Source organism: Myxocyprinus asiaticus, chromosome 16, assembly GCF_019703515.2.
Source record: "Myxocyprinus asiaticus isolate MX2 ecotype Aquarium Trade chromosome 16, UBuf_Myxa_2, whole genome shotgun sequence".
In the NCBI taxonomy this organism is placed as follows: Eukaryota; Metazoa; Chordata; class Actinopteri; order Cypriniformes; family Catostomidae; genus Myxocyprinus; species Myxocyprinus asiaticus.
This window is the reverse complement of record NC_059359.1, coordinates 48927892-48940182: the sequence shown is the minus strand read 5'-3', so window position 1 is coordinate 48940182 and position 12291 is coordinate 48927892. Positions and strand designations below refer to the sequence as shown.

Sequence of the window (12291 nt, the reverse complement as noted above, 5' to 3'; positions counted from 1 at the left end):
AAGTTTACATACCCTTGAATGTTTAGCCTTGTTACAGACACACAAGGTGACACACACAGGTTTAAATGGCAATTAAAGGTTAATTTCCCACACCTGTGGCTTTTTAAATTGCAATCAGTGTGTATAAATAGTCAATGCATTTGTTAGCTCTCACGTGGATGCACTGAGCAGGCTAGATACTGAGCCATGGGGAGCAGAAAAGAACTGTCAAAAGACCTGCGTAACAAGGTAATGGAACTTCATAAAGATGGAAAAGGATATAAAAAGCCATAAAAATGCCAGTCAGTACTGTTCAATCACTTATTAAGAAGTGGAAAATTCGGGGATCTCTTGATACCAAGCCAAGGTCAGGTAGACCAAGAAAGATTTCAGCCACAACTGCCAGAAGAATTGTTTGGGAGAAAAACCCACAGGTAACCTCAGGAGAAATACAGGCTGCTCTGGAAAAAGACGGTGTGGTTGTTTCAAGGAGCACAATACGATGATACTTGAACAAAAATGTGCTGCATGGTCGAGTTGCCAAAAAGAAGCCTTTACTGCACCAATGCCACAAAAAAGCCCGGTTACAATATACCCGACAACACCTTGACATGCCTCACAGCTTCTGGCACACTGTAATTTGGAGTGATGAGACCAAAATAGAGCTTTATGGTCACAACCATAAGCACTATGTTTGGAGAGGGGTCAACAAGGCCTATAGTGAAAAGAATACCAACCCCACTGTGAAGCATGGTGGTGGCTCACTGATGTTTTGGGGGTGTGTGAGCTCTAAAGGCATGGGGAATCTTGTGAAAATTAATAGCATGATGAATGCAGCATGTTATCAGAAAATACTGGCAGACAATTTGCATTCTTCTGCACGAAAGCTGCACATGGGACGCTCTTGGACTTTCCAGCACGACAATGACCCTAAGCACAAGGCCAAGTTGACCCTCCAGTGGTTACAGCAGAAAAAGGTGAAAGTCCTAGAGTGGACATCGCAGTCTAATATCATCGAGCCACTCTGGGGAGATCTCAAACGTGCAGTTCATTCAAGACAACCAAAGACTTTGCATGACCTGGAGGCATTTTGCCAAGACGATTGGGCAGATATACCACCTGCAAGAATTAATCATAGACAACTATTACAAAAGACTGCACGCTGTCATTGATGCTAAAGGGGGCAATACACAGTATTAAGAACTAAGGGTATGCAGACTTTTGAACAGGAGTCATTTCATTTTTTTCTTTGTTGCCATGTTTTGTTTTATGATTGTGCCATTCTGTTATAACCTACATTTGAATATGAATCCTATAAGAAATAAAAGAAATGTGCTCAACTAGTTGTGCTCAAATGTTTGCATACCCTTGGAGAATTGGTAATATATGTACCATTTTTAAAGAAAGCATGAGTGAGCAGGCAAAACACATTTCTTTTATTTCTTATGGGATTCATATACAACTGTAGGTTATAACAGAATGGCAAATCAAATTATGATTTTTGAATGTCTGTTTGGGAGACGTTCATTTCACAAAACAGTCATGCTGCAGTTAAAATTAGGCTTGCTTGAGCATTAAGTGTCGGTTCAAGTTCTGGCTTTTGTGCATGGACATGTTTTTGAAATGTCAATTTGTATTACTAGTTAGCTGCAACCTAATGTATGATGCCCAAAGGCATAGGGTGTCTTATTCATTGTGAAACTGTGTTTTCTTAATGGCATGAATCACACTGAAGGCCTAGACTTTAAATGCACGGCCCACCAATGAGGAAATTTCTGGCCATCCAATCTTTGATTTCATTGATACACTCTGCTAATTTGGAGAATTGTGAATTTTCGTTGGGTTTAGAAGAAATATAACGTTGGGTATCATCGGCATAATGGTGGAAACTTATTCCATGATTCCTGATAATATCTCCCAGGGGAAGCATGTATAAGCAGAAAAGCAGAGGTCCTAAAACTGATCCCTGTGGCACTCCATACTTAACTTTTGTTTGATTTGACAATTCCTCATTTACATATACAAAGTGGTAGTGGTCTGATAAATAGGACCTAAACCATGATAATGCCATGATAAAGTCCACTAATGCCAACATAATTCTCCAGCCTATTCAAGAGAATGTAGCGATCTATCGTGCCGAAGGTAGCACTAAGATCTAAAAGTACTAGAAGAGAAATGCAGCCATGATCAGATGATTAAAGCAAGTCATTTGTAACTCTGATAAGTGCAATCTCTGTGATGGGGCCTAAATCCTGACTGAAATTGTCCATAAATACAATTTTTGTCTGTGGCCTGGTGTGCTATTTTGTAATGAAATCTATGAAACTAGATTTTTTTAAGGAATATTTCATAAATTGCTTATGCAAGATTTAGTCAAGCTCTCTCTCTCTCTCTCTCTGTCCTGATGTTACCCTTGCTAGACATTTCAGTGTGAGCTGTTAGTCTGCTGTATTATCACTTCCATAACTATCCCATTAGAGAATTTATGTTTTTTGTTTAATAATGCTTTTCAACAAAAAGCATTATTAATGGACACACACACACTTAGTCTAGTTAAAATGTAAAACTTTTTCTAAACATCCTTAAAAGAAGATATATTTACTTGAGAAGCAAATTTTTAGAAGATTTTTGTACCCGATTGGTGATATATTGATTTATTTGGTTATTGTTTTAAACATAAACATCATAAGGATGTTTAGATATTTTTACTGGAAACAAGACAAAGATACTGATGAAATGTTTTTATTTGCAGTGAATATTTAGACATTGTAGCACATCTAACCTGCTTGGATTTTATGGTCCATGAAAACATTAGCCCAGATGTTATTATTGTTAACTGCTGTTTTAATTGTGTTTTCTCTGCAAATGTTGTATTGCATCAGCTCATGAAGCAAAGGCTGTTTCCTGCACTCTAATTGGCCTGTAGGGCAGGTGATTTTAGAGCTGCTCCCAGATGCTGGAAAATTACAGTGTGTGTGAAAGGTTGAAAGCAAATAGACCTATTTCTATTTGGAGCTCATAAACAGGGCCCCCTCATCCCCCACCCCATCCCCCCGTGCCGCTCTTCTGTTGCCTGCAGGAACTGATGCCTATGTGGCCAGGGGCATGACACACACCACAGGTAGCGCTAGGAGCATCTGAGGGACTTTAGCCTTGACTTCTGCTCTGAAAAATAAAAATAAAACACCAAATCAGCAAGAACGATTTCCTGCCCCTCCATCATCAGTGAGGTCCCTGCCATCCACAGCTCTGTCAAATAGGTCATTTCACCTAGACTCACAAATACAGCTTCTGTCAATACCACCTTCTTTGCCCCTCTGAGTTCTTCCTCTCATTAAATAGAACTGAAAGCCTCTCAACATGCTTTTGGCTTTAAATCTCTTTGATTTGGTTTCCTGTAGTTAAAAATGGGGACGAAAAGTGATTCAAGGAACACATTTTTTTTTGTTTTGTTGTTGCAGATGTTATTTTTACATGCTGGTAACCAGTTAATAACGTTATTATTTAGTTCTGTGAATTTTTTTAATGAAAGTCCAAGGGTTTATCACAGTAAATTTTCAGAATTACACCACTTCCTGTCGCCTTCTCTCTTTTTAGTAGAACATGATAAGCATGTGTTTTGATTCTGAAGGAAATCAATGGATTAGCCTTCTGTGACAACAACTTTTAAACAAATATATATTTAATTACTACATATTCATGCATGATTAATCCAGGTGTTATTTTGCACCTTCTAACAAGATTTTTTAATTTATTTTTACTTTGTGATAATGTTTGTTTTCATATGGCTTATTACAGCTAAAGAGTCAAGAGTGATGAGTGTATGCTTTGTTCTGTTTTACCCCAATATTTATTAAATCAGTATAAAATTGATTCAGGACTTCATTTGCTTGAGAAGAACATGTTCTGTGCTCACACTCTCTGTGGGTACACCAAAATTTAAATAAATAAAAATAATTCGGCCAGGGCATTCTTTAAATATATCCTGCCTGCTCTTTTAAATATGATGTTAGTGAATGGGGACCAAAATGTCAAAAAGCATTATAAAAGTGGTCGGTACAACTGGTGCGCTGTATTCCAAATCATACATTTCTGCGAGGAACAGATTGGAATTCTTGAAGTCTTAAGAAATTTAAATTTAAAGAAATTTAAGATTATTCGCTGAAGCTTTCAAATCAAATATGGCAGCATTGACGTCAATGATTTTTGGTCATGTGACGCAAAGGCTGTTTGGCATCAAATGGATGCTCAACGTTTTTAGTCCATTTCAGAGCTTCAGCAGACAGAAATATGGTTTTTGTGAATCACTGAAAGCAATAGTTCACCCAAAAATGAAAATTCTGGCATAATTTACTCGCCCTCGTGACGTTCCAGCTGGCGTTCACGCTAAAAACAGTAAGTTCTCTCTTGAACGTGCGAACCACGGTGAATGAGCTTTTCTCATAGCGTTCATGAATAGACAACTAAAAATACTTTCATTGAAAAATTACTCACCAAACTTATGCTTCAGAAGACTTTAAAAATGACGCATGAGTTGTATAGACTACTTTTATGATACCAATGTGTCCTCTGTAAAAAATTTATGTGAGTCCCTGTCTACTGCCAGTGTATTGGAAAGACGGCCGAGATATTCATTAAAATGTTTCCTGTTGTGTTCCACACAAAAAATAAAAAAACTAAGTCATACAGTTTTGAGACAACAATGAGGGACAGTAAATAATGACAGAATTTTAATTTTTGGGCAAACTATTCCTTAAAATTTTGCTCTGTTTGTCACACAAAGCTATTGTGTGGCTTCAAAGAAACTTGGAATATAGTGCACAAGTCGTATGGGCCACAACTTTGATCCTTTAATGGTGCTTTTTTTAGCCATTTTGGAGCTCGACAGACCCAGTTTCATGTTTCTAGAGTTTGGAGTGACATGACATTTTTGGCTGAACAATTTCTTCAAAGTCTGTTAAAGAGCGAGTCATAGAGTATATTTTCCTCTATTTCAGACATCATTGGTTGTTGAAGTTCCTCCGTACTGGCGTCAGCAGATCTCTGGTCCAGTGCAGGTCAGTTTCTACGTGTGCAGTGGCAAAAGGAAACAGAGTCAGTACCAACGCTTCACCTATCTTCCCTGTGGTAGTGAGTGCTTTAATGAACACCTTTCTCCTGACTTTATCTGTGCAATACAGCAAACCATCTACCCTCAATTTCATGAAATCAAATTTGCCAAGAATTTTTTGGGATAAAAGAGTTCACTGTACTCTCAGAGCTCACTGTAACATTAAGAAATCAAAGCTTACTCCAATTCCAGTTTAATTTTATAGCGCTTTTCAAAATAGGGTGGGGTATGTTCTCACACTATATGGGGTAAGTTATTAAACCAGTGGCGTAGGTTTCAGGTGAACATTGGGGGGCACGTTCTACTCTCAACCCACCACTACGACTGAAACAAACTCTACAGTACACCTCTCTTCGGGCTTTTCAGCAAAATGTAAAAAGTAAAACATTTATGAAGCACAAAATTATTCATGAAGCAACAAAAATGGAGAAGGTAAAGTATAAATTATCTAAACACTGTTTTGGCTACTGTTTTCGCCAATTGCAATTGATAAATTGGATAAATTAACATTTAAACATCTGTGGCCCGTGCATTTTAAGTCTAGGCCTTCGTGCGATTCATGTCATTAAGAAAACACCGTATGCCTATCATTCATTACGTTGTAGCCAAATAATAATACCAATTGACATTTTACAAACATGTCCATGCACAAAAGCCAGAACCAAGGAGGTCTAATACCAAGAAAAACTCTCTAATAATACTTGCGATTTAAATTTTGCTGGCACAAACACTGAATGCTCAAGCAGCCTAATTTACACTTAGAAACTCCTGTTGTTGTTATAGCAATGCAAAAAGCACTTACCAATTTGCTTGAAGTGAAAATCAGCCCTCCTTTCCTGTTTAATTAATCAATCGCATGATCATGCAGAACATCTCAGGTTTTTAAATCCATAAGTATATCTTTCTCAATGGTGATGAGGCAGTGATGACAGCCGACTCATCAGCAAGATCTCACGCTCTTCACTTTCAAATTACGTACATCAATTAAAGCGTGATTGTATCACTCATGGCCAGCTAGAAGGCCTGGACTGGGACATATCCTACAGACCACACCCACCAAGAACAAATAAATCAATCTGATTGGCTGATGAATCTGACAATCTGATTTAGATGCCTATTCACTGCAGTGTTGAGGGATTCTGCAGAAATTCTGAAGGCCTAACGGGGTGGAGCTCAGACTCACGCACTGCTTCGTCTCCGGGCATGCGATTTGTGTAATAAATTCCTCAATGCTTTTTTTCATTGTAGATGAATTAGGAGTGGAAAGCGATTGAAAATACATAGGCAAAAAGGTCAATGAGAATGAAAGGATGAAAAAATATGTATTTATTAGGCATGTTACGCCAGCAGAGAAGGCTTTACTGGCCCTGAGAAATCGCCACTGCATTTAAAACATATGTGACAACATGCCCTGACCTGAGTTTCTTGAAAAATTCCTTTGTCCTAAGAACACATTTAAGCCTTTCGGTAAAAATCTGCCTTCATAATATAATTGACCCTTCCTTTAATGAATGCTAGTGTGCTTTTATTTTGTTTGCCTGTTTACTCAATGGCCATGACAAAAATATGATGATAGTGAAAATCTACTTTGGAGGGTAGAATTCACTAAATTACTAGGTGTTTGAAACCAACACACAAAACCTTCGCAAAATAAAATACATTTGTGTATTTGGACTTTTGACAAATCTTATCGTTACTAAGATGTAGCCCTATAGTCTACCCTGTGTGACAACTAGGAAGAAAATTAGGGTTGTCAATCGATTAAAATTTTTAATCGAATTAATTACGTGGTATGCCGATTAATTAATTGCAATTAATTGCATATGTAAATATTGAGAGCCCCTCAAATAACGATAATTCAATATATAAATATAGTAGCAAGCAGCAATTATTGGGGTTCAAGCGTCTTAGAGTAAGTTCATAGGAATAATCATGAAATGCAAAAAGTAACAACTGGTTAACAATAGACAACAAAAGTTCTGTTGTATACAGAGTGTACAAAGTTCCCTATATGTCATGATACCGGACTGGTATTGTCACAGAATGTGATGTTTTGGAGATGAATGCAGGAATTGTATTTTTTTGGTTGCCATTATGTAACTGTTATCAGAATGAAAGTCTAGTTATTATGTTGTGTTACATGAAACCTGGATGTGGGATATTGCTACTTGATATCTTTGATGTTTGATCATTATGACATTTAATTGCGTGATGATCATACTATTATAAGAAAACAAAATTGGAACAATCCTGTTAGCCTAGCAGGTGTTAGACTGTAGTCAGAGACATGTCAGAGCAACCATATTATAAATGATGCTGCAATGCTTGCATTTGCATTACAGGTACTTATAGAAAGAGTACAATGTAGCATGATTAGAACATGTGTCTTTTCACAGAGTGATATTTTTTAATAAATGTCAAGGTATAGTACCAAGTCATCTTTCTTGTTTTGGAATGTTTGTGTGACGACAGGCCTCTGCGTCTTGAGTGCAATAATTTGTAGGAATTTCCAAGTTGGAACATCAACATCTAACATCAAGTGATGTGCTATTGCACTTTTCCTACTAGGAAGGTGGAATTATTTGTTTATTTTTTATTTATTTTATTATGATATTTATGATAGTTTTGTCTGCATGAATAAACATAACATGCAGCAATAAATTAAAGTTAATTATTACAGGGCGGTTTATAGAAAGTAGATAAAACACTCTGCATGTTTTTTACCAGCACGGGAATGCACACTCTGTAAAAAGTCTGTAAACACTTATAAAATATGTCTTAAGTGAAAACAGGTGAGACAAAAAAATTGGATATGATCAGATAGGATCTGTTTATTAAGCTTTGCAGTGCGAGCGGGTACTGGTGTCAGGTTACATCTGCACCAAGCGCTTCTTTATCAAACACTAATTAACCTTTTCGTATGCAGATCTAAAAGAAATAATAAATTTGAGAAGACAAGAAACACCTTTGATGATAAATAAATGGGAAATCCATTGAGTGTGTAATGTTGCTTTTGTATACCCATTATTTCTCCATAAAATAATTTAACCATGAACAGAACATAGCCAATGACATATGCGAATATATAAAACATTTGAACTCTTGCAGTGTGTTCTGCAAACAGTCCTGCATAACAATGCAATATGCAAAATAGTTCTTATGAACGAGCATGACTAGCAGAGGTGCCTCCGAATACTATATCCTGTGTATAGGCATCTGTTGTTGCAATAAATATTAACTTGATTTGATATAAACCAGGGGTATTCAATTAAAGTTCCAAGAGGTCCGGTCTCTACATTTCCTTCCCAGCAAAGGCCCAGGCAATAACTTACATGGTGTCAGTAGTCAGTATACTGTAGCTATGAAATGACATAAGGAATGCTTAATTTTATGAAATAGTTATTATAAATGTATAAGTTGGCAGCAGTAGTACTTTGTAAAAGAAAAAATATAAAAGTCAAAACAGTCTCTTCAAAATTAGGCAAGGATTATGATATTTGGGCCCCAGAGACAAAGCCAAAGTAGTGGGGTTGGGGAAATATTCTACCAAAAGTTTCAAACATTTCAATAAGTTCATCAATCGAGTGCACTTTGATATGAATATTAAAAGATAAAATCAACTGTTTGTTTTGAAGCTGAATGGCAGCAGTCCAGTATTTGTGTTTGTATAATTGATATACCTAAGGGGCATAGCAGGCCTTGTGACTGAAGAAAGATACATCATGGAGGTTCAGGGGTACCCCCAAGAGAAAATGTATAAAAATGTAAAAGTCTGAATGGACCGTTTTTATATTTTCCATAAAGTGAAAATCTGCCAACAACAAACAATGTACATCACAATAGTAAAGCTTAAAATACTGTTAGCTAAAGTTAAGTAGGCTTATAAATGGAATATAAATATCAAATAATGGAAACATTCTCATGAGAACTCCACTATACTACTAGTAATATCACATTTCTGGTTGTTTTTCTTTGCCATCTATCAAAAACAGAATGAGCTTTATTGCAAAGTATGCTTACACATACAAGGAATTTGTCTTGGTGATAGGAGCTTCCAGTGTACAACAATACAAAAACAATACAAAAACAGCAGCAACACATAGATATTAATAATAAAAAGAAAAAATAGTTATACACATACACACACAGTCACACACATACATACATATACACATACACAGTGCAATCTAATACAAATCTGTTATGTACAGTGCAAATACAAATCTGTTATGTACATTTTTTTTTTTTTTTTTTTTTTTTCCCCCAGAGGAATGAAATGGCAGAAGAGGTTGGATGTGTTGGATAAATATAAGAAAGACTAAACTGTGTATTGCACATAGTTATTGCTCAATGGGGCAATTTAACTGTTCATGAGATGGATAGCCTGAGGAAAAAAACTGTTCCTCTGCCTGATGGTTCTGGTGCTCAAAGCTCTGAAGTGTCGGCCAGAAGGCAACAGTTCAAAAAGGTATTGGGCAGGGTGAGTGGGGTCCAGAGTGATTTTTCCAGCCTTTTTCCTCACTCTGGAAGTGTATAGTTCTTGAAGGGGGGGGCAACCAATAATCCTCTCAGCAGTCCGAATTGACCTTTGTAGTCTTCTGATGTCTGATTTCGTAGCTGAACCAAACCAGACAGTTATTGAAGTGCAGAGGACAGACTCAATGACTGCTGAGTAGAACTGTATCAGCAGCGCCTGTGGCAGGTTGAACTTCCTCAGCTGGCGAAGGAAGTACAACCACTGCTGGGCCTTTTTTACAGTGGAGTCAATGTGTGTCTCCCACTTCAGGTCCTGTGAGATGGTAGTGCCCATGAACCTATGCCAGAGATGTTGACATCTTTGATTAATTTTCACAAAAATGATCAGTTTGTGAAAGACTTTAAACATGCTGATCATAATAAAAGCAATGTTAGACGTAAAAAAACGTAATTGTTTAAAGGCGCTCTGGAAGCACGTTGTCCTAAACCTGGTTTAGCTGAATGGTCGGATTAATTTCAGACACATGAAGTTCACTATGCTTCATTCTTGTTTTCTGCAGCGTGTTTTAGCTAAAGATGCCAGTATCTATATTGCTACGCACTGTATTTTTCTGCTACTGCCTACTGTCATAAAAATCACCACATCTGCAAATCTGTACGCGGCGCCATGTCTAGCAATGCGCGCAGAGCACGAAAGGGTATAAATGAAGCGTGCTCTCTAATAGAGAAAAATATTTGAGTATACAGCACTGAAAGATCAGTGCTATCTATGCCGAAGTGCTTGCGCTATACACAGCTCCGTTGTTTTGTCGTGCTGATCGCTTGAAGTGCAGAAACAGTGAGATGGGTCAGCCGATGTCATGATGTCTCGCGGTCCGAATGGAACCCAGCCGAGGTCCGGACCCTGACTGTGGTCCGCTAATTGGTGACCGCTGACATAAACCATAACCCTTTTTTTATTATTATTATTTGACATTCGTGACTATTTAACAAAACAGACATTTTAAAATATTTTTATTGTGTGACTGTTGCGCACAGAATTAATGAACTGCTTTTTTCATACTTTTATTTTTTATAATACTTTTTGCTTGTGCTTTAAGCAACACAATAATCGTGCAGCAACACACTTATGTATTGAGTGATGTAGAAAGTAAAAAAAATCAGAGACCCTCTGTTTGAAATCCAAACACAATTGGTCAAAAGAAACATATTACCTTATGTTTATGGTATTGGTGCCTTTTAAAAGAATAGTTCATCCAAAAATGAAAATTCTCTCATCATTTACTCACCCGCTCCATTGGTGCGATCCGCAACTGCTGTGCACGCAATGATAAACACATCAGTCCAGTTCACGAATGTGTTAATCTTCAGTTCATTTAATTAATTGTTCAGAAAGTCTCACAAACAATTGTCATTTTGAGTCATTCTAGCAAATTCTTCACTGAATCCACAGAGTGGTTAAACATGATCTTACTCTGACTTGGCAAGTTATCATTACTTTCTTAAGATGTCCAACTTGAAATAAACAGAGATAAGTATGTGCACTTGAGGTACGTGAGACTTAGTTAAGAAACATAGAAACATAGTTAAGAGCTTAAAAAATTTTGTTGCAATTACAAGCAATGATCACCTGTTACTTATAAATGCTCTAATTAAGTGCCGAATTAACGCTTCTTTATAATTTCTTCTCGAGAGAATTGGGGAAGCAGTAATCACGCCAACACTGAGATGAGCCATCACACTCGCACCCTGGATTTGAAAGCATATATTGCGGCTGATGGCCATAGATTTTGGTCCATAATAAATATAAATAATATGATAAATGTTTCTCAGAGGGCTGACGGTATATTCAATGTTCTTTTATAAAGTTATTCATGTTTAATTGTAGGTCAATTTAATATTTATTTGACCTCAGCTGCAAATTTAAAGTTAATCCATAACTGAGATTTAAATGTTAAATCGGTGTTAAATCACTATGCATATTTAAAATGACCTGAATTAAGATGCACGAAATGTTTAACCATTATGTAATCCCTGCAACAATTTAATGACAGTCAGAGAGCGGTGTCTAATGGACTTCAAAAGATTATCTGATTTACAGGGGCTGTGGCAAAATACAGTATGTTAGAATTTCTGTGGAATCAGACATTTACAATTTTTTGTCTTGTGGCTCCCTCTGGTAGGCAAACAGTAAAACAGCATGTCTAAAATGCAGTTGTAAAAATAGCTATTTCTTCTGTTATAGCACTGATGACATTGATGACATTTTGCATGTTACCTCAAAATGTTCTTTTGCGCATGAACTTTACGTTTTGTTAAGTTTAAAAACTGGGCTCACAAGATATATGCCACATGCAAAAACCTGTCGGCTAATATCTTCTGAACGATAACTTTTTGTCAGGAATGTCTGTAGATAATGTGTACGAAGCTTCATGTGAATCGGGCAAACAGCAAAAGACGAGTTAAAATATTTTTTTAAATCAAATCAAAATAGTAGACAAGTTTTTTTGTGGAAATGGAAATTCATATAACCAAATGATTTGGAGGCACTGATGGATTCACAGAAATACAAATATATGTTTTTATCATATACAGTTCTGGAGTTAATTCAACTGCTTTGAGCACAGTTGCACAATTTGGATTTTCTTAAGGTATAGCGCCCCCTAGCTTAAGAAATGAATGGAAATTGGCATGTAACCTCAGAGTGTTCTCTTGTCTATGTGTAC

General features: G+C 36.8%; 1 protein-coding gene across 1 annotated transcript in view; it reads left to right on the top strand.

Moving 5' to 3' along the window:
* LOC127453811 (nuclear factor of activated T-cells, cytoplasmic 1-like) overlaps positions 1-5216 on the top strand; it is an 85892-nt gene extending 80676 nt beyond the window's left edge. The window contains exon 14 of the mRNA XM_051720500.1: positions 4977-5216. Coding sequence (XP_051576460.1) covers positions 4977-5216 — 240 coding nt within the window. The remainder of the gene's footprint in view (positions 1-4976) is intronic.
* The last annotated feature ends 7075 nt before the right edge of the window (positions 5217-12291 follow it).